We start from the raw sequence: 27541 nt of genomic DNA, 5'->3' as shown, positions 1-27541 counted from the left end.
AACACTGGCTTAGAATGGAAGATAAATTAAATGCACAAGAGTAATCAAAAATGACAGCAGTCACTTCCAGTTCTGCACAAATCACAAAAAAGAACCCGTGGAAGACTGTAGGCACATGCCGCCATATCCTCAGAGCTCAGTTTTTGATTTCCCTTTCTGGGAGGCACTCTAGTACCTATCAATAACTATCAAGGACTGGGAAGGCAGGCTTGAGTACTCAGTAAGGAAAAAACACATTTGCCTTGTTTTTATATAAGTCAGTCTTCTAGGGCCCTGAACTGAGAAGCACCAAGAGTCTTGATGCTTTTCTGCCTAACAAGGGACTTTAAGCCACTTAAATACATTTCAGGCCCAGTAGAGATTACAATAGGATTTAAGGTATGTTTCCATGACAACCAATCAGTCTGTAAAAAGTTCTTATAAATCAGCCAGGACACTTTTAAGATGATGACATACAAAGCAGATATAGATCTTTGTCTCAACTTAGATTAGGCCGTACATTTTCAGGATCTCAGATTTAAGTTCTTACTAACATTTTAAACCCTCATTTGTAAGTTGGTGGTAAGAGCCTTGTTTCTCCACCACTCCAATGTCAACACTCTCTTATCTTTTCCCAATATTCGTTACTTGCAACTGGTTTATACACGCCCTGTGAAATCTTCTGGCTTTTCTTAGAGTTCTCAGCAGAGGCCTGGTGATGAATGTTACCCCATTTTATATACACACACACACACACTCTCTCTCTGTCTCTCTCTCTCACATATATACTAGCTTTCCCTGCTTTGTGGGTAGGAAAGAATTTGCTACTACTGCACTCCTGTGCTTTAATCACCTTTGGCTCTTTAAGTTTTTGTTTTGTTTTGTTTTTTTGAGACAGTCTTGCTCTGTCACCAGGCACGAGGGTAGAGTGCAGTGCAGTGTTGTGATCTCTGCTCACTGCAACCTCCTCTTCCCGGGTTCAAGTAATTCTGCCTCAGCCTCCCAAGTAGCTGGTATTACAGGTGCGTGGCACCACGCCCAGCTACCTCTTTAAGTTTTATAAGTTAAATCTGATGCAAAAGCATAAGAATGATACATTAGACTTTGGGACTTGGTGTGAGGGACAGAGAGGCATAAGGCATGAGTAATAAAAGAAGACACATGGGGTTTAGTGTACATTGCCTAGGTGATGGTTGCACCAAAATCTCCAAAATCACCGCTAAAGCACTTATCCATGTAACCAAACACCACCTTTTCCCCGAAAGCCTACCGTAACTAAAAATAATAATACATTTAAAGAAAAAAATTAAAACTGAAACTCAGTATCTAGCTAATGTCTGACTGCCCAATGGTAAAATTCTTGTCAGCTACCACATCACTGTTCCTCACTGCTCCTGAGCATGCCTGTAATCCCAGCTACTTGGGAGGCTGAGGCAGGAGAATCGCTTGAACCCGTGAGGTGGAGGCTGCAGTGAGCCGATATGCCAGCAGCCCCAGCCTGGGCGGCAAAGCGAGACTCCGTCTCAAAAAAAAAAAAAAAAGGAAAAAAAAGAAAGTTCTAACCATGGAAAATGATGCGGCCATTTAGCAAAGCAAAGTTTCGGTGGATAGTGCTTCAAACCTTATGGTTACTGGGCCACTTATTAACAAGAAAAAAGGTAGTATGTTCCCTTGCAAATAAATTCTGTTGTGAAAGGAAAACGAGTCAAAAATTCGAAGGCCCCAATATACTCAAAATGCATGAGGCCATTATATATCTTCACATGGCTGTCAATTGAAATTGAAGTATGTTGTCTTTGCTGACAGAGCCTCAAAGAGAACATCCAACTAAAGTCTTAAAAGTGTAATACGGCCGGGCGCGGTGGCTCAAGCCTGTAATCCCAGCACTTTGGGAGGCCGAGGCGGGTGGATCACGAGGTCAAGAGATCGAGACCATCTTGGTCAACATGGTGAAACCCCGTCTCTACTAAAAACACAAAAAATTAGCTGGGTGTGGTGGCGCGTGCCTGTAATCCCAGCTACTGAGGAGGCTGAGGCAGGAGAATTGCCTGAACCCAGGAGGCGGAGGTTGCGGTGAGCCGAGATCGCGCCATTGCACTCCAGCCTGGGTAACAAGAGCGAAACTCCGTCTCAAAAAAAAAAAAAAAAAAAAAGTGTAATACATGTCTTATTTGCTCTACTGGTGTTTACTCTATCCGCTGCAATTAAAAACAATGTTAAATATGGTCTTTTTAAAAAAATTGAAACTCTGAAATTACAAATGTTGAAAACAGATGTTTATCACCTGATGAATGTTAATATTGTAACACATATTGATAGAAAAACAAATGAAGGAATGATCACAGGTAGATATTAACTTATAGAAAAAGATTAACCTGAAAATATCAAATGACTTCAGCACAGCAGAAACTCTTCCAGCTACAGATGCTGTATGACCTTGGCTTAAATATGCTTAAGAATTCCTTTTTAATACCTGATGATATTTGGTATTAAAATGAAATGTTAGTAAAACCTCTTCCTTGCTCACATATATATAGTTTGTAATTCTCTCTGGGGCTAGAGTTTCACCACCTGGGCAGTAGGATAATCTTGAGGCCTTCTACCTGCCAAATTTCGCACAGTATTTTCTAAACCACCGTTGAAGTGCCTTCTACACTGAATTATTATTTATCTGTGACTTGCATTTCTTCGCTATCTGTCTATAAGCTCTCCAGGGACAGTAACAAGTTGAGCTAATATCCTTGACAGCTTTACACAATGCCTGGGGTTCAGTGAACATTTGTAGGATTAAATAGATGCCTCCTCCTTTAGCTCCTAATACCAAGTGTGGCTTTAAAGAATACACGCACTGCTTCCCCTCACAATATCCCCATCCTGCTTGACTTTTCCCAAGGTATCCTGGCAAAATCCTCTACCATCTACCTAATCTCCTTTTAAAATTCATTAACATCCTAATATCTTATTTTCTAATTACCTGCAATGGAGTGAGATTTAAACATAGGAGAACGAAATTCTCATGACTACTAAAAGCTATAATGGAAGTAAAATACCCTATTTACCAGAATTTCCCATAAAATAAAATGAACCATATGGGTAGGTTTAGGGAGGAGTTCCTCTGTGTTTTGCAGGCAATCCTAGAATGCCTGGTTTTTATTTGTCATGTTTACTTAGCATTTAAATTGTTGCTCTAAAAAGATCTAATCTAATAAGCAGTTCTCCCTTATCCAAGGCTTCACTTTCTGTAATTTCAGTTACTGATGGTACAGTACCATAAGATACTTTGAGACAGAGAGAGATACCACATTCATTTAACTTTTCTTACAATATAATGTTACAATTGTTCTATTTCATTGTTAGTTATTGCTATTAATCTCCTACTGTACCTAATTTATAAATTAAACTATCATAGGTATGTATATATAGGAAAAAAGATAGCATATATAGGGTTTGATACTACCCACGGTTTCTGGCATTCACTGATGTCCTGGAAAGTACCTTCTGTGGATAAGGAGGCACTACTGTGCTTAATTTTGGTTTTGAAATGACACAAAAAGTTTTTTTATTCAGTTGTTTATCATGCAGGTGGTTTACCCAAGTCAGCGGATTCCTGGTACTCTATCATTTCTAAACTAATCAGCTCTGGATAATATACTTGGGATAAAATAAAATTTTCAACTTATGATTGGCCATTGCAAGCACCTGCATATATCTTTCACTGTTCTTTTAAAAATCCATCTTAAGGCAAAATTCTCATATACTGGTAATGGTTTGTTCTACTTGTTTTCAGAACATTATTTATAAATTGGGCAAAGCTTTTGCAATAAACCTAAGATTTACAAGACACTCACTTGTCTTACTATAAATGCTAGGGTTATCACTTTTCTCTGCAAGCTTTTGCTGCCCAAATTCAAAAATTAATTTCCACAAGCCTGTTATCTTTGCTGTAACTATACACAATTGTCCAATATATACTTGACTTTCTCATGTTGACCCTTATAATCCATTACTGTATTATTTGAACATTTCATCCTTTTTATTTATTTTTTTCTGAAATAAAGATGAAAATATCCTTTGCCACAATTTTAAGTATGATTGAGAAGGGTTCACCTTCCCCTTTTCAAGCGGCTTAATAATCTTTAAAACAACATATATTTTCAGAGATAGCACATGATTTATTGTGCTAATTACCATTTATCCGGCCTACCCATGGGTGGACAAGAAAGATAAACTTTTCAGAGCAGAGTAAGTCTTTTACATAAATGCTTCAACTCTAGTCCAGTTTTTCCCTACACAAAAGAAAATACCATATTTACTTTCCTGTTCTCTCTTCTTTTCCTCACATGCTTTCACCCCCAATACAACAACACTTTTTAATCAGAGATTAAGTCTACCAGTCTAAGTCATCAAAGAACATAATTTTAAAATGATTTCTAAACACCAAAATGGAGGTCCTTAGGTCCATTAATCAAAACATATTCTATAATTTTGTAGGTGCAGGACCTTTAAGCACTTAACTCAGAGACTAAAGACTTTGTACCTTATCTGAAGGCAACAAATGATTACAAATCCTTCATACAAATAGGGTGTTCCTCAGATAAATGGGTCTGGTGAGAAAGCTCTGATCCAGGAGAAAAAGGAACAATTCCCAGGATGTTTATTTTGCTAGGCACTAAGCTAAGAATGTCATATGCTGCTTAATTTAATCCTGACCAAATAAGCTGTGACAATAAGCATTTCCAGACAAGGAAGTAACAAAGAAATGGGAATTCAAAATCAAGATGATCAGATGTTCTTTTCTCTACAGCATACTGAATATGTTCATCTGGATAAAAAGCTACAATAGCCATGGAAAATCACCTCCCCGTTTTTCTCCTTTGTAAGAATGTTATCTGTTATCCCTTGTTTCATGATTCCATAGCATTCTGGATACTGATAATGATGATCCTGAGTCATTATGGAGAAATCATTATCAGTATCCATTTAACAAGGTAAGTATATAATGCATGTTCTCTAAATTATTTAGAAATCCCCTTCAGATACTTAAAGAAATGAGCCTCATTTTGCTGGAAAATGAATCTCTGTAGATTGGCTCATTTCTTTAAATAATGGCAATAAAATGAGCCATGATTTTTTTCCCCAATTTGAAGAAGGAAAATTTACTATATGGTTTACATTCTGGTAGTAGGAATTTCCATATAACATGCACAACAAAATATCCACATACTTATAATGAAAGATTCCAAATGGAATTTATTTCTAAATCTTTAATCGTTTTACACTATTCAAAATCTTGCTCTTCTCCATCCATTCAACTTTTATTAAATGCCTCCTCGGTTAGGTTCCTGACACTGTGAAGTCACTTATATAAAGATAAGTAGCCAGCATATTAAATACATGTATCAAATTTTAAAGAGTGATGGAAATAACAAGACCATCTTTCAAATAAAGTGAATACTTATAAATAAACTGTTTCATATCCTGTTTTGTGAGATTGAAAACACGTGCAGATTAAATATGATTTCACTAAAATATTGCATCCACCCAACAATTAAAATCAAAAGAATGACCCTTCAAAGCTCATTAACCAGATATGTTCATTTATATTCCAACATTGTTTCTTACCATAAGGTTCCACAATCTCCAGCAGAGTTTTATGCAATTTGTTTATACTGTTGCACAATTTTATGCTGACAAGACAGTGGATCGTAACTCAGAGAAATAATATAGTACATACACGACTAGCAGATGCTGGGATCTTCTATGGCTAGGTTTTCTCAAAATGAGGATCAGTTGTCACAGGGAGACATGCATTCAAGTGTGTTCTCTATAAACTTTACACTGGAACAAAGAGGAATGCTATGTGACAGAGTAACAGTCCATTATGGCAATAGCTACTGAAGTTGTGTTTTTTGGTTTCTTTTTTGGTATGATTATCTGAGGTTTAAATATTTTATTTTGAATGTCCATTAAATATTTCTTTAGCTCTCATTGGTAACTTTTTCCATGTTTACTGCACTGTAAAGAATGCAGTATGCAGTTATTAAATTATTTTTAAATGCTGCCTTGTGAAAACTAATCATTTCAAGCCAGTAGCAGAAACATTTAAAGAGCTTTAATTCTTTGGCATAAATGCCTAGGAGACACAGGCTCATCTGTTACAGTAATGATCTTGCCAGAGGTTTGTGACAACCCACCATGTTTTAATGAAATTTACTATGGATCCCTCTAAAATGCAAAAGACTCTTCATGTTTACAAAAGGTTATAATTATGTTTTTTTTTTTTTTCTTTAGATCAAAGGCCCAGAAAATGAAGCCATGGTAAATTATTTAGAAGTTTATCAACAGCCCCAAAGAGCATATTCCTTCCATATTGATTTTGAAATCCAGTGTCCACAGAACCAGATTCCTGGTCCTAATCTTAAATACCTTTTCCAATTTTTAATACCTCTTTCTATCAAGGTATCAAAAATAATATCTTTAAATAGTGGGCTTTTTATGTGTGGGGTATAACTTATTGAGTATTGCTGCCAAGTGATGTTAATAATTGCCTAACCATTAATGTAGCATTTGTATTATATTATCAGGCTGCACTCTTTTGTGCAATCCAAACATAGCCATAAAAGTTATTAGAATAGAATGATCAGAACAGATACAAGAGAATTGACTGAACCGAACAAAACTAAAAATGGTGGTAGACACAGCCAAAAACCCAAGGTTGTACTTTTCTATTTAATAACCACTACCACAAACTGAGTATTATGGTGTTCCTACCATTGTATGTTGAAAAAGCAATAAAGATCCTACTGAATATTTTATTGCTGAGTGGAGGTACGGCATGGTTAAGAGGTAGGCTTTGGAGTTTTAAAGAAGGATCAAACCCTGGTTTAGCCCCTTACTAGTCATGTGATCTTGGGCAACTGATTTAAACTCACTCTGAGACTCATATGCCTTATCTGTACAATCAGGTTATGATCCTTTATCATAGGGTTATTCTTTTTCATGACTGAATGAAATGTAAAAGCATCTCATGCCTTACCACCAGAGATAATCACAATAAAACTTAAAAGGAAATGTTTAAGCTATTTTTCCTGAATACCAACGAGGTGATATTTATTTAAAACATTAGGTTGGACTCTCACAGCAGAAAGCATATCTTACTCATCTTTGTATCTCCAGGAGCCAGCATAACACCGAACACAAAATATGTTGTTGTTGAATGATGTAAATTATGATATCCTAAGGATATTCATGCCATATCCATTGTTTAGCCTTACCATCTTTACTTCTAAAATAGTGATTCTCTTCTCTTGTCTTCATCTCCACCAGCAGCACTTGACTCCAAATTTGTCACCTGGATTTCTGCAGTCATCTCCTAATTGAGAGGGCAGTGGCTGCTCTGGCTTTCTTTCAGTCTTTTTTCTAGTCCCTGTGCTGCAGAGCTTTTACTCACCCTTCACACCTCAATTCTGCTACTTCCCTGGGGAAGGCTTCCCTGCTCTTCCTACAAGTCCTTTAAGAAACATGTATCTCTGCCCGACATGGTGGCTCACAACCATAATCTCAGCACTTTGGGAGGCTGAGGTGGGCAATCACGAGGTCAGAAGTTCGAGACCAGCCTGGCCAACATAGTGAAACCCTGTTTCTACTAAAAGTACAAAAAAATTAGCCAGCTGTGGTGGCAGGCACCTGTAATCCCAACTACTCAGAAGGCTGAGGCAGAAGAATTGCTTGAACCCAGGAGGCGGAGGTTTCAGTGAGCTGAGTTTGCACCATTGCACTGGGTGACAGTGTGAGATTCTGTCTCAAAAAAAAAAGAAGAACCATACATGTATCTCCTTATCATTTTATATTTCTTTAGCTGATTATTTAATGAATGTCTTTATGTCTTTGTATCTTCCCAACTAAAATATAGGCTACAAAAGAGGAAGTATTTATTTTTGCTCCCCAGGTACCCAGAGTTTTCAAAATTTTGTTAAATAATTTTCATAAATATTCATATTTTAAAGAAACCATCTAAAATCCATCTGTGATAACCTGAAACTATTTTAGAAACACTAGAACGATAAAAAAAATAGGTGCAGAATACTCACTGGCATATCAAGTCAAAATAAATAAAAGGGCAATTGGAAGGAGATGCAAAACTTAATCTTTTTCCTCAAGTTTGAAAATATATTTTCTTCGACTTAGAATCTCATTTCTTTCAAGTTGTAAGCATATGCTAATTTCATAGCAGGCAACTTTTTCTTCCAGGACCAAAGGCTATGAGGAAGCGTTGCAGAAGAAATTGAAATACAGTGCAATATTGCATGTATCCATGAAATACAATCATCCACACATCTAAAGGGCTTTTAAAACACGATGCCTTAATCAGAATATTTTAAGTACAAGTTCTGGCCACATGAATACACATCGTCTGCAATGAATGCCTGAGTGGCAAGAAGCTGTGCTAGTTTACTTTAAAAAGAAATAAATTCACTTAAGGGAACCAGAACTGGGTTTCATTGCCCCCTTAAAGTAGATGGCAGTATGAAGTTGAGTGAGAAGTTAGTGCTTAGTGCTAAATTTTCTAGTTGCATTTTTAGAATGTTATACTAGTTGTGATACACTTATCAATTGCAGAATATTAGGCAAGTAAGAAACTAGACACTTATGCTAAAATTTTAAAATGGGACAGAAAAAAAACCGTATCAGAGGCAGCAGAGATTTGATGTTATCAACAGCGGAAAATGCAGCTGTAGACATAGGAAACCATGCGGGTATCATAAAGAAGTCAAGCAAGGCGACACGGACAAAACAGCTTCACTGGATTCCCGCAGTGCATCTTGCCCGGGCAGCGCCAGCCCCGAGGGCAGCGCCAGCCCCAAACGCGAGGTCTTCGCTCCTGCGCAGGCGCGCTACGACCCACTTCTCCCAACAGCAGTGACAATAAACTTTGGAAAAGGTGGGGCCCCAGGAAACCAGGGCCGGAGCAAAGAGATGACACTTTAAACCTTGGAACCCTGATGGGGTCTTGATTCCATTTCCGCCTGCTGACTACATGGCCGGTTACAGGAGCAGCTCACCTGCGGGGAGACCACAGCAGAGGAGGCCGCGCGGGGCAAGGCGCGGCCCCGGAGGTTCCGCAGAGCGCTTCCCCGCACGCCGGTCACCGCCTGGCCCGGGAGCACCCGCGCTCGAATCTTCTCTCCATTCAGAGTACAGCCTGGTCCTTCCACCATCTCTGTGGCCGGCGCTGTGGCCCACCAGTTGCAGGGCCTGGAGAAAATCCCGCCGCGAAACTCAACCTCCGCGGGGCCACTGACTGCTTGGAGAGGAAATTCAAATCTCGCGCGCGTCTGGCCCCGCCCAGGCCCCGCCCAAGCAGCGCCCTAGAGGTTGTTGGCCCTCCCTACGGCGCATGCGTTGTGGCTCTCCCGCGCCCCAGGTCTTGCTGTGGGTTTATTATTAACAAATCGCAAACGCGGGTGGGGCTGGGGGCCTTGGAGGACAACTAACTAGGCTGAACTGTAAAAGCGGAGGAGATTGGGATTTGGAAAGCTCTGAATGTATTTTCCTTGCGTTACAGTTTTGCCCTTGTCTTAGAGCTACTCAGAGCTATACACACATTTTCTGATCTGGTCTTCTTAATCTGTCCCTGTCTGGGACAGGAGAGATATGTCACAGACAATCTGGTTTTGGGGTCTGTTTTTGGTATGCTATATTTGGAAGTGGGTGGGATGAGAGAAACGAAGAGGAGGGCTTTTGAAACAAACAGCAGAATATATTCTAGTGCCTCTATTTAAAAACTTCATTATTAGATAGTTAAGTAAGCCCTACCCAAGTCCATGCATCCATTTTGTTAGGGGACACCCCAAGATGAAAGCTATTTGAAATTGCTTTTTTAAAGGCAGACGTCTATATAAATTCTAGGGTAATGCATAGCTTTGCAAATTTACCCACAACCCTAGCCAAAGATACATACATACATTAAAATATGTGAAGTTTATGACTCCATACACTTGTAAATTAGAAAGTGTATTCTTTTTTGAAAACTGAAATACAACCCATTAAAACAGAATGTCAGTTTCTAAGTGATTTCATAAGCATAGCACTGCATTGCAGTAAAACCGGAAAAGTATATACAAAGCTGGGCATTGCCTTAGGACGGTTCAGCATAATAGGGTTTTGACTTTATGATGGTGCAAAAGTGATAGACATTCCTCAGTAGAAACTATGCTAGTAAAGTATACTCAGTAGTACTCAGACAGCCATTTTGTTTTTAATTTTCAGTACAGATTCAATAAATTATTCAACACTTTATTATAAAATAGGCTGTTAGGTGATGTTTCCCAACTGTAGGCTAACGTAAGTGTTCTGAGCACATTTATAAAGGGCTACATGAAGCTATGGTGTTCAATAGGTTAGGTGTATTAAATGTATTTTCAACTTAATGTGTTTTCCATTTACAATGGGTTTATCGGGACATAACCCCATCATAAGTTGAGGAGCATCTGTATACTAGAGACTTGAATTTGAATATACTGAAGACTTGACTTTGAAATTTTGGAAAGTATTAAATCTCTCTTCGTGGGGAGAGATTAGTGGTCAAAAGTTGGCTGGATGAATTTCAAGACCATTTGTACTTTACTCCCTTGTTCAATTCAATAATCTCTGTCCTTTGATGGAGAAAAGTCTTATATACCTTCTCCTCTTTCAGTGTTGTATTCGTTTACTGTTACCTTATAAATTATCCCATTTGTTATTTCAGAGTTCTGTGGGTCAGAAATTTGGCAATCATTTAACTAGCCGGGGTCATCCTGGCTCAGCATTTCTTAAGAGGTTACAGTTAAAATATTAGCCAAGGCTAAAGTGCCCTAACGCTGTTTGTAGCTAGAAGATCCACTTCTGAGATGAGTTGCCGGCATGGCTGTTGGCAAAAGGCCTCAGTTTCACACCTCATGTGTCTCTCTATAGTGCTGCTTGGCTCTTCTAATGACATGGCGGCTGAGTGTGTGATCCAAGAGAGAAGTCAAGGAGAAAGCTACAATGCCCTTTATTACTTAGTCACCCTTTATTACCTACTTTATTGTGGTAACTTACTCCTTATTCCACTCATTAGAGGCCAGTTATTAAATACGGTTTATACACAAGGGGAGGGAAATTTAGCTTTGTTTTGAAGGGAGGGATATCAAAGAGCTTGTGGACAAATTTTAAAAATGTCATTTATCTGATTCACCTCATTTCTCTTTAAGGTGTTGGGTACTGAGTGCATTTGGGTCAAATACAATCTTTAATTAGTAAGAGCTGGGATTGACCCTGAGGCATTAAGAGACTTCACTGATGTGACCGAAAAGCTGAGTCAGATTTGTTTTGTTTTATCAGCTGGAGCGCAGTGGCCTGATCTTGGCTCACTGCAGCCTCCTTCACCACCTGGGTTCAAGTGATTTCCTTGCCTCAGCCTCCCAAGCAGCTGGGATTATAGGCACCTACCATGATACCTGGGTCGTTTTTGTATTTTTAGTAGAGGCGAGGTTTCACCATGTTGGCCAGACTGGTCTCAAACTCGTGACCTCAAGTGATCCACCCGCCTCAGCCTCCCAAAGTGCTAGGATTGCAGGTGTGAGCCACGTCACCTGGCCCAGATTTTGTTTATATGTGACTAGCCTCTGAGTCCTTTGGTACGTCTCTTTGTTCTCACTTCTTACATACAATCTAAAGCAAACTCGAATATGCTATGCATCGACAGTGTCTGTAAAAAAGAGTCCCCACATAACTGCAAGCAGGCCCGTCCTGCTGCAGATCCTTGCTACATTTCACCCGGACTATGTCAGGATCCTGCTAACTGCCACCCTCCCTGCATTTTCTCATTGTGCACTCTTACCAGAGGAACCTTCACAATTTCTTAAGTACAATTTACCAATTTCAGTAAATTTGCTAAATTTAATAAATTTGGGTATTTGATAACAATATATATATATATATATATATATATATACACACACACACATATATGTATCATTCATCTTTTCCAAAACTCTCTTCATACAGACAATAAATAATACTTTTTCTATGCACCTGCATATGATTGCGCTAATTTCCATACACAGCATAACTTACGTGAAAGCACTTTAAAAACTATAAAACACTACAAAATTAAGATAAATTATACTTGCCATTCCCAGAATATACTTTGTACCTATTGTTTTTTGGCTCACATTATTATTCTTATCTTTTTCTTTATTTTAATTAATTAATTAATTAATTAATTAATTTTTGAGACAGAGTTTAGCTCTGTCTCCCAGGCTGGAGTGCAGTGGCACGATTTTGGCTCACTGCAACCTCTGCCTCCTGTGTTCAAGTGACTCGCCTGCCTTCACCTCTCGAGTAGCTGGGATTACAGGTGCCCACCACCATGCCCAGCTAATTTTTGTATTTTGAGTAGGGATGGGTTTTCGCCATGTTGGCCAGGCTAGTCTTGAACGTCTAGCCTTAGGTGATTCAGCCACCTCGGTCTCCCAAAGTGCTGGGATTACAGGGGTAAGCGATCGTGCCTGGCCCATTCTCACCTTTTTAATACCTCCTCTTTTTCCCAGTTTACTGAAGTTCTCCCAACTTTTAAGCCCCAGTTGTATGGATATCCTCTAAAAACCCTTATTGATACAGTCAGAATCAACCTATCTTCTGAAGCTAGTTAGTCCAAAGAACTTACCAAACCTACCTTGTGGCAAAGTTATTTGTGTACATTTCATACATTTTTATCTTTTTCTAGACTAGACCCTCACTCCTTAAAGACAGAAGAGATGCTCATCTTTATACTTCCCACAGCAGCCAGAGTGCTTTCTTTGTATATAATAGATATTCAACAAATATTTGTTTAATTGAATTATTATTAATTTAAGGTTGAAAAATTGAACCATCTGTTCCCAGAGGCCTTTAATGTCATTCTTTTGAATTGAGATCTGATGTTTTCAAAGGTCTCTTCTAAAATAAATGTTATGGAAAATTAGTAATATATTGTTACCCTGTGACATACTTTCTTTATTAAAGCAACAAGCCAGTAATCTTGATGTACAAGACCAACCGTATGTACAGTCATTCATGTACATTACAGTCATGCATCTCTCAATGATGTGATGTATTCTGAGAAATTTGTCATTAGGCAGTTTTGATACTGTGTGAACATCATGGCGTGTACATTTATAAACATACATGTGACAGCCTACTGCACAGCTAGGCTATGTGGTATACACTATTGCTCCTAATCTACACACCTGTACAGCATGTTACTGTACTGAATACTGTAAACAATTATACCCAATGGTAAGTTTTGTGTTTCTTAACAAACCTAAACATAGAAAAGGTATAGTAAAAATACAGTATAAAAGCTGTTAAACTGGTACACCTCCATAGGACACTATTTATGAATGGAGCTTAGGGAACTAGAAGTTGCTCTGGGTGAGTCAGTGAGTAAGTGGTAGGTGAACGTGAAGGCTGAGGACATTGCTGTACACAACTGTAGACTTTATAAACACAGTACACAGGCTTACCCTACGTGTATAAAAAGTGGTAATAGATCAACATTATCTTACTGTGACATTACTTTATAAACTTTTTAAAATATTTGACTCTTGTAATAAAACTTAGCTTAAAACATAAATGCGTTGTACAGCTGTACAAAACTATTTTATTTATACCCTTATTCTTTAAGAGTTATTCTATTTTAACTTTTTTTTTTTACTTTAAACTTTTTTAAAAACCAAGACACAAACACACACATTAGCCTAGGCTCACGCAAGGTCAGCGTCATCAATATCACTGTCTTCCACCTCCACATCTTGTCCCATTGGAAGGTTGTCGGGGCGATAACACACATGGAGTGGTCATCTCTTACAGCAGTGCCATGAAATGCCTCCTGAAGGACTTGCCTGAGGCTGTTTCATGGTTAACCCCTTTTTTAATAAGTAGAAGGGATAAACTCAAAAATAATAATAAATATATATATGCAGTATAGTATATATAAAAACTAGCAACATAGTCAATTATTATCATTATCAAATATTATGTACTGTACATAACTGTTTATATGACAGAGGTGCAGTAGGTTTGTTTATACCAGCATCACCACAAACATGAGTAATGCATTACACTATGATGTTAGGATGGCCATGATGATGTCACTAGGCAATAGCTCCATTACACTCTTATGAGACCATCTAGTATATGTGGTCCGTTGTTTAGGAAAATATTGTTACACAACACATGACTGTATTTTGTATGTATTTGTCTTCACAATAACCCTGTATGGTCATCAGGGAGGATATTATCTTTAGCATTTTGCAGATGAAGGAACAGTTTCAGTTTAGTCATTATTAAGATAACCCACATTTTTTTGCTCCTGGATCAGTACCTTTTTCACTAACAACACAGGCAAGTGTTGATGAAATAAAAATTTCCAAAACACTGGGAAAGCTAGCTTTCTTTATGACCTCAAATAGGCAATATACAGCATAGAAATACATAATACTAGTGCAAAAAGCATTGAAAGGGGGTAACAATTTGCCAAAAGGAGATGGATGGGAGCTAAAAATAAATACAAATCTTACTTCCAGTGATTTTATTAATAAAAAAATATACTTGATACTTGCTCTGTCTGGGGCACAGAGTCAGGCCCTGGGGTACAACGTGACATAGAGGAGTCTTTGTACACAAATAAATTGCAATATATTTAGAGAGACAGACATTAAAAAATGTAATAAAAGGAAAAGAGATCTCCTGCTATGTATGAAAAATGACACAGATACTAGGAGAATTCATTGAAGAAACCGATCACTCAGAAGCAGTGTAATAACAAACATGATCAGAGGAGAGATGGAAGCTAAGAGGGTTCCCATCAGAAGTGGGGGCCCTAGGGAGGTAGAAAAATCAATGAAAGAAATTCTAAGCAAGGGGAATATGGAAAAATATGTGATGTATTTTAGGCACACTGATGAAAGTAGAAGTGTCAGGTAGGTAAGTAATAGTACATGACACTGAAAAAATACCTAGGAACCATGTTGTCAAGAACACAAATCGAGGAAAATAGAACTCATTCTTCTGGGATAATGTGCACTCCGTGAAATTTTTCAAGAAGTGTAGGGATCCCAAACCCACAAATTCACAAAACGTTTTACTGAATTTGAAACCCAGATTTAGTATTGGAGTGTTTAATACATTTACTAACTAAAATCCAGAGTTGCATTTTAGGCTATGAAGAGCTGTGGTTTGTGCCCCTTATTTGCACATTCTTATTAAAGAATAGATGGATCTCACAGTTGCCGATAGCAGGTGGGTAGAGTTTCCTGCACAATGCTGAGTTCTTAACACTTTGAAGAGTCCTTAGTACAAAATTCCTCTGTTTTCTCTAATAATCATCCCAGATGTCTACTTAGTGCTTTCATGTACTCAGGAAATGTTTGGGGTGTTTTACAAATATTGACTCTTTTTAACCTGTTTTTATTTTTTTAGAGACAAGGTGTCACTTTGTCACCTAGGCTGAAGTGCAGTGACACAATCATATTTCACTGCAGCCTTGAAATCTGGAGCTCAAATGATCCTCCTATCTCAGCTTCCTGAGTGGCTGGGACTATAGGCACTCACTACAGTTCCTTGATAATTAATATATATATATATATATAGTTTAAGAGATAGGATCTTATTATGTTGCTCAGGCTGGTCTTAAACTCCTAGCCTCAAGTGATCCTCCTGCCTTGAACTGCCAAAGCCCTGGGATTATAGGCAAGAGTCACGGCACCTCGCCCAAATATTGGCCCTTAGTCCTCACAGTAACCTTCTGAGGTTGAGGTTGGAGGTATTATTGTTATTCTCATTTTAGAAATTAAAGAACCGAGGCACAGAGCAGTGAAGTCACTTGCTCAAAGTTGCAGAGTTAGGATTCAACCAGGCAAGCTGTAATCTTAGCCAAATATTTTCAGCAATGTCAACTGTGTTACACTGGCTCTCAACCAAGTATTTTTAGCAACAACTTTAAAAAAGGTGGTTTAAGGGAAAAGAAAACCTTTTAGTCAGCCTTATATAGCAACTAAAGACAATCTAAAAGTCTTCTTTTAACATATTATGTTTTGACATATTTTAGATAATGAAACTTTGTTTATACCCTTCTTACAGGGTCTGTGGGCAGATTTTTAGCTGGAGTGATAAAAGTATAGCATGGGGGAATTTTTTTAAATTTTGGCGTTTTACATAAATTACCTGAATATATTTTAAAAGTACAGAGATAGCATCCATCCTCTCTTAGCACCCTCTTAATTTGAGCTTTGAAGTGAGGAAACCTCATTAGCGAGCATTATATGCAGGTGTTTTCAGTGGTATTTACTTAAAAGAGTCTCCAGTTTCTAAACATTAAGAGAAACTTTTAATGCTCAACTATCAGAAGTATAATAAAATGCACAGCAACAGAAACCATATTGACACTTTCATCATTTGGAACATACACCAAATGTTGGGACTTTGCAAATCAGTTGTTTTGTTCCACAGTGAAGGCTGGAAGTGCCCAGGTGACAGTTTTCTGCCTGCAAAGTAGAAATCTAAATTGTAAAATCAGCCATGCCCTCCTCATACAGGAAACTGCTTGATATATCTACCCTTTTCATAGTGTTGTGAAGTCTACAATTGCAGTGTTTAATTCTAGCTTTCTTTTGCCAGATTCTTGCTGAAAGAGATGTTTCTTCTAATTTAAAAAAATATTCAAATATATTAAGAAAAATAGCTTCTGAGCATGAGCCTTAATTTTGCAAAAAATAATAATAGTGACAATACACAAAATAATTTCTTGTCGGGTGAGGTGGCTCAAGCATGTAATCCCAGCACTTTGGGAGGCCGAGGCAGGTGGATCACGAGGTCAAGAGATCGAGACCATCCTGGTCAACATGGTGAAACCCCATCTCTACTAAAAATACAAAAAATTAGCCGGGCATGGTGACGCGTGCCTGTAATCCCAGCTACGCAGGAGGCTGAGGCAGGAGAATTGCCTGAACCCAGGAGGCGGAGGTTGTGGTGAGCCGAGATCGCACCATTACACTCCAGCCTGGGTAACAAGAGCGAAACTCCGTCTCAAAAAAATAAATAAATAAAAATAAAAAATAAAAATAATTTCTTTTTGAGGGGTTTTCTCCATGCAAGAAAATGGGAGAATTAATTTCTTTTCTGTTTTAAAATAGAAAAGCAAGTTATCTCGCGTTAATATTTTGGAGCAATAGTCTCCCTCAGTTTCAGCCACTGGAGAGTGTATTCATGTTGAGACATGAAATTCACCATTTACTCCATCACTCCAAAAACTATTATTGTACAACTAATATCTTCCAGGAAGAGGGTTAAACCCATAGAAACAGATAACGGTCAGAGACCTAAACAACTCACAGCCTAGTTCAAGGAGAAGAGGAAATAAACACCAGCTCTCTAATTGAGGTAATGTGCTCAGAGCATACCTGAGAAAGTGAACTAGATACTCAGACATTTAAATTAGATCCTAAAGAGAAGTAAGTAAAGGCCCATCAGATGAAGAATAGAAGGGGTTTTCTAGGTGGATAGAGGAAAAGATACTTACAAAGCCAGAAGGTGTGAGGGAACCTCATATTCAGGGGAACTGCGAGAATATATGGAATACAAGAGGAAGGAAAGAGAGGGCCGCTAGAAAAATCAGCAAGACAGAGAAATAACCATGAGAAATGAGCAAAGCCCGATTTTTACTAATCTAATATGATATATTAAGAAATGTGGACGTTGTTTTGAAAATAAGGGGCAACAAACAATTCTATGCAGGAGAGTGACATAATTGGATTTGCTTTTTTTTTTTTATTTTTCTTCTTTTATTATTATACTTTAAGTTCTGGTGTACATGTGCAGAACGTGCAGGTTTGTTACATAGGTATACACATGCCTTGGTGGTTTGCTGCATCCATCATCCCATCATCTACATTAGGTATTTCTCCTAATGCTATCCCTCCCCTAGCCCTCCACTCCCTGACAGGCCCCAATGTATGATGTTCCTCTCCCTGTGTCCACATGTTCCCATTGTTCAACACCAACTTATGAGTGAGACCATGCAATGTTTGGTTTTCTGTTCCTGTATCAGTCTGCTGAGAATGATGGTTTCCAGCTTCAACCATGTCCCTGCAAGGGACATTAACATATCTTTTTTATGGCTGCATAGTATTCCATGGTGTATATGTGCCACATTTGCTTTTTTAAAAGATCAGTAGGACAGAGTGAAAGTGTGGGTCTCAGCCCGGGGAAATATTGCCACTCAGATGACATTTAGTTGCAACTGGGGTAAGGGGATGTGCTACTGATGTCTACGGAGCACAGGGCAGGGATCCTGCTAAGTATCTTCCAATGCAGAGGACAAGCCACCATAACAAGGAATCATCCAACCAAACACGTCAATTGTACCAAGGTTGAAAAACCCTGGTGTGGTAGACAGAATACCTCCCAAAAGTGGTCAAGTCCTAATTCCTGGAACCAGTAAATATGTTTCCTCATATGACACAAGGAGTCTGCATGTGTGATTAAATTACAGATTTTGAGATGGGAGATTATCCTGCATTGTCCTGATGGGCTCATTGTAATCACAAGGGTCCTTACAAAAGGCAGGCAGGAGGGTCAAAGGCAGAAAAGCTGACATGACAATAGAAGCAGAGTTAGTGACAGGGGTGTGGTGATGCTATGCTGATGCCTTTGAAGAAGGATGAAGAAGCCATCATCCAAGGAACACTGGTGACCTCAGCCAGTCAGAAAGGGCAAAGAAACTAGATTCTCCCTGATTCCCTCCAGAGGGAACCAGACCTACTGACTCTTTGACTCCCGTCCAGTGAGGCTGATGTTGAGCTTTTGACCTGCAGGACAGTAAGAGAAGAAATCTGTGTTATTGTAAGCCACTAAATTTGTGGTAATTTGTTACAGCAGCAATAGGAAACTAATATATCTGGTTTAGAGGATGAATAGGAGAAGCAAATCCGGAAACAAGATACATGGTAAGGAGGTTTAACAGTGAGGAGTGACAATGTTACCAGACACTTATCTTAGCACTGGAGCTACCACAATGATCAGTACAGAAAATTGTAATAACAGTAATGATTCCTGCTCTCTTCAAGTATATAAGCTACTGAATGGTATCCGTTTTTGTCATACTCTAGAAAATAATCTCCTGTATAACGCTGATTTCTTTTTTTTTTTTTTCTTTTTTTTTTATATAAGAGACAGGGTTTCACCATGTTGGCCAGGTTGGTCTCGAACTGCTGACCTCAGGTGATCCGCCTGCCTCAGCCTCCCAAAGTGCTGGGATTACAAGCGTGAGCCACCTCCCCCAGCTATGCTGATTTCTTTTCTTCCTCCATCATATATCAGCCATTTTTTCTATCCTGAACATAAATTTTTACTTTTGATTTATTAAGATTTATCAACATTTTATACTGTGATTTGTTCTTTCCCTCCAAATCCAAAGTGATACCAATGTCATAAAAATATTTTCATACACACTGTTTCAATAAACTTTGTAGTTTTATGATACTAGATTGTTTGTTGTTTCCAGTTAAATTCTTACCTTGCTTCCTCATAGCAATTTTGTTAATGCTGTCATTGATGGATTTTTCTCTAGAGGATAAGACTTCACTACACCATTGTCAGACCGTTTGACCACCTTTAGTTAATGGAATGTGGGTTCCCTTATCTGATCACAGATTTGTGAGTGACAAATAAAATGTTTATTTTTATGCCAGGCGTGATGGCTCATGCCTATAATCTCAGCACTTTTGGAAAGCCGAGGTGGGTGGATCACTTGAGGACAGGAGTTTGAGACCAACCTGGCCAGCCTGGTGAAACCTTGTCTCTACTAAAAATACAAAATTTTTTTTGTATTTTTTGTAGCTGGGCGTGGTGATGGGCACCTATAATCCCAGCTACTCAGGAGGCTGAAGCAGGAGAATCACTTGAACCTGGCTGGTAGAGGTTGCAGTGAGCCGAGATTATGCCACTGCACTCTAGCTTGGGTGACAGAGCAAGACTCCATCTAAAAAAAAAAAAAAAAAAAAAAAAAAAAAAGGAAGTTTATTTTTGGAAGCCACTGACTGAGACTTTGGGATGATTTCTTATGCAAGAAACCTCAAAAACTTTGACTAAATCTTTTATGTTTTACATTTAGGTCTTTTATCCATGATGCTATTGTTATATGCAAAATTCCCATTTAGATATGTCTGTTTGTTCTTTCTCTTTAGTTTCATTGATCTATCTGTTCTCGCCCCAGTTCAATACTATTTTATTACTGTGGTATTATAATATGTCTTCATATCTTGGAAAGTGAGTTCCCACTTTTAGTCTTTTCTTTCAAAATTATATTCACTTTCTATGAGTGTTTAAACTTTCGAGTTATATTAGAATCTGTTTCATATTCCTCCTGAAATTCTTCTGAGATTTTAATTATAAATACATTAAATTTAGACATAAGCTTAAGAAAAAATTAATAGCTTTACAATGTTAATGTGTCTTCTTTTATTAAGGCCTCATTGAATTAACTTTAGTAATTTTATAAGTTTCTCTGTGAAGGTAGTGTGCTTTCTTTATTGGCTTAATTCCTAGTTATTACATAGATTGATATGTTGAGTGGTATATTAATTTCTATTGTATTTTTAGTTTTTTTCTTTTACTGTGTAAGACACTGGACTGCAATGTGAAATGTGTGCACTCAGGAAACAGAAAAACATATTAGCATTCCTATATAGTTTTAAATTTTTTTATTAAAATATTTTAATTTTAAGGCAAGTAGTTCCTAATGGATTAATAACTTAGCTCTATACTCGTAATAATAGATAGTATTTATGAGGCACTGACTTTGTACTATGAATATTTAAGTGCTTTTTAAGTATTATTGGCTTAATCCTTGCAGTATCCCAAGTGGTATTATTGTTCTCATTTTACAAATGAGAAAGCTGAGGCAGAGAATGGATACATAACTTGCCTAAATTCATACAGATAATGACACAACCAAGATTTGAGTGAAGGCAATCTTGTTCTTGTTACACCCCCAGTGGATTCTTCTTGCCCGCTGCACAGATAAAACCAATGTACTGAGACAGCAGTATGCAGCAGAGAAACAGTCTATTATTGCAAGGCAGTTGAGAGGAAGGATAGGAGAGGTTTCTCATATTTGTCTCACCAACAGCTTGGAGCTTAGGGTTTTTAAGTATAATTTAGTGGGCAAGGGGCTACGGAATGGGTGCTGCTGTTTGGTTAGGGTGAAATAAGCAGAGCGTCCAAATTGTCTTCTTTTGCTGAGTCACTTTCTGGGTATGAATCACAGGTCCAGGTGGCATCAGTTGGTCTGCCCAAATGTAAAATTCTGAAAAATATCTCAAAAACCAATCTTAGGTTTTTATAATAGCAATGTTATCTGTAGGAGCAATTGGGAAGTTACAAACCTAGTGAGCTCTAGCTACATGACTCCTGAACAGTAAGGAATTAAGAAAAGCAAGCTAGGGAGCAGTGGCTGCTTTTCATTTAACTATGTCCACATCTTTGCAGAATTCAGGCCCCTCCCGTAACCCTAACCCTGTAGCCTTTCAGTGTTCTTCCAAAGGCAGTTTCTGTCCACAGATGGTTGACAGTTTTAGGAGAGACTATTATCATCCTTGTTTCAAAGTTAAACTGTAACCTGAATTTCTCCCATAATTACCTTAGCCTACATCCAGAAATGAGTGAGAGCAATTATTAGCTTATGAGGCTAGACGCAAGATGGAGTCAGTTATGTTAGATTTTTCTCACTGTTATAATTTTTGCAAAGGTAGTTTCACTCTTAGCCTCTCCATTATATTGTATGTGAAGTACATAATTGTAGCTATTAAATAAACATATATAAAATATATAAATTTATAAATAAATTATTTATTTAATAGCCACAATGAATAAATATGTAATGTATAAATTTATATATAAATATATAAATTATAAATTATATAAAATATAGAAATTATAAATATATAATATATTAAAATAGCCACAATAAATAAATAAATATATAACATATAAATTTATAAATTATATATTTATTTAATAGCTACAATTATGTACTTCATATACAACATAATGAAGAGGCTAAGAGTGAAATTACCTTTGCAAAAATTATAATGGTGAGAAAAATCTAACATAATTAACTCCATATAGATAGATAGATAGATAGATAGATAGATAGATACATAGATACATAGATACATAGATACATAGATAGATATCAGGGTCATAGTAGACTCATAAAATGAGTTGGCTTGCTTTTTAATTTTTTTTCTTTTTGAGACAGAGTCTCACTCTGTTGCCCAGGCTGGAGTGCAGTGGTGCAATCTCAGCTCACTGCAACCTCTGCCTCCCAGATTCAAGTGATTCTCCTGCCTCAGCCTCCAGAATAGCTGGGATTACAGGTGCCTGCCACCGTACGCAGCTAATTTTTTTATTTTTGTAGAGACAGTTTTACCCTGTTGGCCAGGCTGGTCTCCTGACAAGTGATCTACCTGACTCGGCTTCCCAAAGTGCTAGGATTACAAATGTGAGCCACCATGCCTGGCCCGGCTTGCTTTTTAAAAATAAGGATTATATATTTTTCAGTTCTATTTTTATTTTATTTATTATTATTATTACTGGTAGAGACAGGATCTCATGATGTTGCCCAGGCTGGTCTCAAACTCCTTGCTTCAAGTAATCTTTCTGCCTCAGTCTCACAAAGCACTAGAATTATAGGTATGAGCCACCACACCAACCCTAAAAGTTTTATTTATTAATTTTTAGAGGAACTAATATTTTGAGACTAGTCGTGTAGAAAAATACTGTTAGTTTTTAAAGTTGATCTTGTATATAGCAATTTTACTTGACTCTTGATCTAATAATAGATCCACTAATTTGGCCTTTCTCTTGGATTTTGTATGTAGCATCTACAAACAATGGCAGGTTCACAGTCTCATCTTTTCCTTCACAATTATTATTATTATTATTATTTTGAGACAACTTTGAATTCCCAGTTGGTGTCTGGAGAATCAGACAATTGGTTGATGTGAGGAAGAAACCACACACATTTGGTGCCAAAAGTATTCTTTGTATAGAAACAGATAACAAGACAAGTAAAGGACATCTCATTTGCTCTCACTTTTCTTAGTTTTTGTTGTTGTTGTTTTGAATTAAATAAGTGGAAATTTGTATTAAATGCTTTATCTACATGTATTGAGATAATTAATTGTTCTCCACTATAGTGGTCTACTACTATAATGAATTACATTGATAAAGCCTTGGTCAGTAAACCTTTCTAGCGTTCCTAGAATAAACCCTACCTATTCACATTGTATACCTCTTCCTTTTTTTTTTTTTTTTTTTTGAGTTTCGCTCTTGTTAAGCAAGCTGGAGTGCAATGGCACAATCTCGGCTCACTGAAACCTCCACCTCCTGAGTTCAAGCAGTTCTCCTGCCTCAGCCTCCTGAGTAGCTGGGATTACAGGCACGCGCCACCATGCCCAGCTAATTTTTGTATTTTTAGTAGAGACGGGGTTTCACCTTGTTGACCAGGATGATCCTGACCTCTTGACCTCATGATCCACCCATCTCGGCTTCCCAAAGTGCTGGGATTATAGGTGTGAGCCACCACGCCTGGCCACATTGTATTATTCTTAATATATTTTGAATTTATTTGGCTAATAAAATAAAACTTATTTTATTTAGTATTTTCCCATCTCTGTTTAGAAGTGAACTATTTTTCTTTTTCTTTTATATTGTCCTTATCTGATTTTAATACAGGGTACTACTGATACAAAATGACATGTACAATCTCTTTCTTATTCTGTATTTTTGTTTGTTTGTTTGTTTTTGGAAACGAAGTTTCACTCTTGTTGCCCAAGCTGGAGTGCAGTGGTGTGATCTCGCCAATCTGTGACTCCCGAGTTCAAGTGATTCTCCTGCCTCAGCCTCCCGAGTAGCTGGGACTACAAGCACCTGCCAGCACGCCTGGCCATTTTTTTGTATTTTTAGTAGAGACAGAGTTTCACCATGTTGGCGAGGCTGGTCTCAAACTCTTGACCTCAGGTGATCTACCGGCTTTGCCTCAGCCTCCAAAGGTCCTGGGATTACAGGCGTGAGCCAGTGCTCCAGGCCTCTTGTCTTTTTCTGGAAAAGCTTTTATAAGATATAGATTATCTACTTTTTAAACTTCCATTTATCAAACTTTACAAGGCCCTACTTCAACTAAGTATTAGGTATTTAATTACCAAGGGTGAAAAGGAGGGATATCAAAGCTGTGCTATGGCATTCTCTAGAGGAAGCTGATTTAGTCAGTTAAATATTTTCTGTAATTCATCATAAAATAGTGAACTTTAGAGCTTCACAGCAGAATTTTAAAATTCATAGTATTCGGGCCATTTTGGAAGAGGATTAAGAACATTAGCACTTCTGTATATTTGCCTCGTTTGACATTGTTTTGATTGCCAACCACTTTCGAAGACAGTTTGCCCTTAAATTCCTGTTAGATTATTAATGCAAAAAATTAAAATAACTATGTCAATATAAGCTATGATTTGATGGGCCAATTGAAAGACAAAAAGAGATGAGGTTCCGGAAAGCGATTACTATAAAGGTTAGGTTTCTAGTGAGGGCTGTGTTTGCTCCAGGGAGAAATATCAAGCTAATCATTCTTTTCAAAAAATTTTTAAGAAATTAAAAAAATTATTTTTTATTTTTATTTTGAGACAGAGTCTTGCTCTGTCACATATGCTGGAGTGCAGTGACACGATCATAGTTCAATGCAGCCTCTAAATCTGAGACTCACCTCACCTCAGTCCTGAAGTGGGAGGATTGCTTGAGCCTGAGAGTTTGAACCTGCATTGAAGTATGATTAGCCTCCTGAGTAGCCAAATTTTTTTTTTTTTTTTTTTTTTTTTTTTTTTTTTTTTTTTTAGAGATGAGGTCTTCCTATGTCACTCAGGCTGATCTCAAACTCCTGGGCTCAAGCAATTCTGTCTCAGCCTCTCAGAGTGCTGGGATTACAAGCCACTGTGCCTGGGTTAATTATCTTCTAAAAATCAGAATTTGTACTTGAGGCAAAGGGGCCACTATTATCTGCACTGATAGAGTCTGAATGTGGAGGAAGTGTTTAGTAAGGAATTCCCCTCAAGAAACAAAAACTGAGAACAGAAATATTACTAATTTCATCTCAGGCAGGGACAATCGTGTTAGACTAAGGACCAAGAGTTTTGAAATTGTTTTGCATGCAGATTCATTGTTGCTATTTTTTAGTGATAGCCAGTTCACATCATGAATAGCTGGAAAACTCTTAAGATTGAATGACCCGTGTGCCTGTTTTTAGGGACAGCAAGCCATTTGTAGAAATGGAACCAAGGGACAGGTAGAACAGACACTAAGTTAAGGCCTGGCTGCTACAAAGCAGAAGAGGAAAGAGAAAGTCTTCTGCCTAAGAATAGACCTGGAGTTTCAAAAAGCAGAAATGCTTGAATGATGTCTTTATACCACGTTATCTACTCTGCGGATGTTCCAAGTCAGCTCAATTGTTTTAAGGCATGATTTGAAGCAAGGTAATGCTGAAATTGATAGCTGTGCAATGACAGCAACAGATGGACCTTGCTAGCATGAAGCAATCAAAGGTGTGCAAAGCTTAAGCAAAATACTCAATCCTGAGCTTGACAGACCATATAGAAGCAGGTTATATCATTAACTAAAGGTCAGATATAAATATAGTGAGCTCGTTTAAGACAGCTGGGCACACTAGCCTTCTCAATCATATTTACACATCTGGGAGATAACTTGTCAGCTCTATGTATATTTATCCCTACCTATCTAATAGCGCAAGTACAACTTTCAGGAGGTGACTAAATCTAGTCTATTGTATAATGTCTTAATGAGAGCACAGTAGTTATAATGTCGTAAATGGATTTATATGCCTTTTTTTTTTTTTTTTTTTTTTTTTTTTTTTTTTTGAGAAGGAGTCTCGCTCTGTCATCCAGGCTAGAGTGCAGTGGCACAATCTTGGCTCACTGTAACCTCTACCTCCCACATGCCAGCGATTTTCCTGCCTCAGCCTCCAGAGTAGCTGGGACTACAGGTGTATGCCACCACGCCCAGTTAATATTTTTTTAATTTTTAATTTTTTAGTGTAGATAGGGTTTCACCATATTGGCCAGGCTGGTCTCACTCTGTTGCCAGGCTAGTCTTGAACTCTGGGACTCAAGCATTCCTCCCACTTCAGCCTCCCGAAGTGCTGAGATTACTGGTGTCAGCCACTGCACCTGACTAAAACTTGATCTCGTGATCTGCCCCCCTTGGCCTCCCAAAGTGCTGGGATTACAGGCGTGAGCCACCAAGCCAGGCCGGATTTATGTTTCTGTGGAAGAGAAGGTCAGTTTCAGCTGCCAAATAAAAGATCACTCACTTCTTGCCAAAAGTTTTAGTCACCTACCAAAATCAACAGTAAAACTCGGTTGTATAAAATTTGTACAAGTCTTGAAACCCATTTTTTTTAAAGATAAGAATTATATTTTGAAAGTGTTCATCTTATCCAGACTGGGTTCATAGTTTATACATTAAACCTCAACAAAAATTCCTTGGCATTTTTTATATAATTATTATTGGCTTGTAATGAATTTGAACTACTGATTAGCCACAGTAGGTTATATTTTGATTTTTTCATCTTTTAGACCTGAAAGGTTTATCAGATCTAAACCTATCCAGCATTTAAAATTCAAGACTTTTTGCCTACTTGCTAAATACCAACACCTAGATTTTTTTCTTTTCCACTGGTTTCATTTGTAAAGCAATTGGAAAATGCTAAGGGAGGTGTGTGTGTGTGTGTGTGTGTGTGTGTGTGTGCATGTGTGTGTATGTATGCGTGTGCATACATGGACGTGTTTTATAGTCCTTCAGGGATTAGCACTCACCTTTACAAAATATTCTAATTTCGATTAGAAAAGCTGAGAAACATGCCATTCTTTTCATTTATTAATGCTGCACTAGGGAATCCTGAGCCATATCCTAGATGCTGGCTGGAATTACTGTCTATCTTTGATGTGGAAGTTTGCATCAGTAGACAGTTATGTGGCAGCTTGATTATAAAAGGTTTTCATTAATTCCTCAGCACATGCATGTTAGAACTTGATTCCAAGGTTGAGTACTAATGTGAAAGGGATTAGCACTGCATATTGGAAATTCAAAACTTCCCCTAAGAAGAGTTAAGCATAACTTCAGCTCAGACAGAAAAGGCCAAGGCAGTTACAGAAACATATTTGCAGAGATTCCAGATATGAAAATAATTCTGTAGAAATTTCACCTTCGGAATGTCTTTCAAACTATGTAAGAAGTTGAATTGTTTTATAAAAGGGCAGTCAACCATGTTCTTCAGGGTAGCCTGGATTTAATGTCTCATTTTAGAGAAAGTAGGAATATTTCAAAGAAAGAAAAACACTACTCAGATGATTTCTGATTACCAAAATGATGCATAATGGGAGGAAATCCGCACTGAATTCTTTGCATGATAACATAGTAACCTTTGAAGTAT

General features: G+C 37.8%; 1 protein-coding gene across 1 annotated transcript in view; it reads right to left on the bottom strand.

Annotated features, from left to right (window-relative positions):
- Positions 1–9285, bottom strand: part of NEIL3 (nei like DNA glycosylase 3) — a 54933-nt gene extending 45648 nt beyond the window's left edge. The window contains exon 1 of the mRNA XM_010344424.2: positions 9042–9285. Within this exon, the coding sequence (XP_010342726.2) occupies positions 9042–9197 (156 nt within the window). The 5' untranslated portion in view covers positions 9198–9285. The remainder of the gene's footprint in view (positions 1–9041) is intronic.
- Positions 9286–27541: the final 18256 nt, after the last annotated feature.

This window comes from Saimiri boliviensis, chromosome 3, assembly GCF_048565385.1.
Source record: "Saimiri boliviensis isolate mSaiBol1 chromosome 3, mSaiBol1.pri, whole genome shotgun sequence".
Lineage (NCBI taxonomy): Eukaryota > Metazoa > Chordata > Mammalia > Primates > Cebidae > Saimiri > Saimiri boliviensis.
The sequence above is the reverse complement of the archived record's forward strand: the minus strand, read 5'-3'. Positions and strand labels throughout refer to the sequence as shown.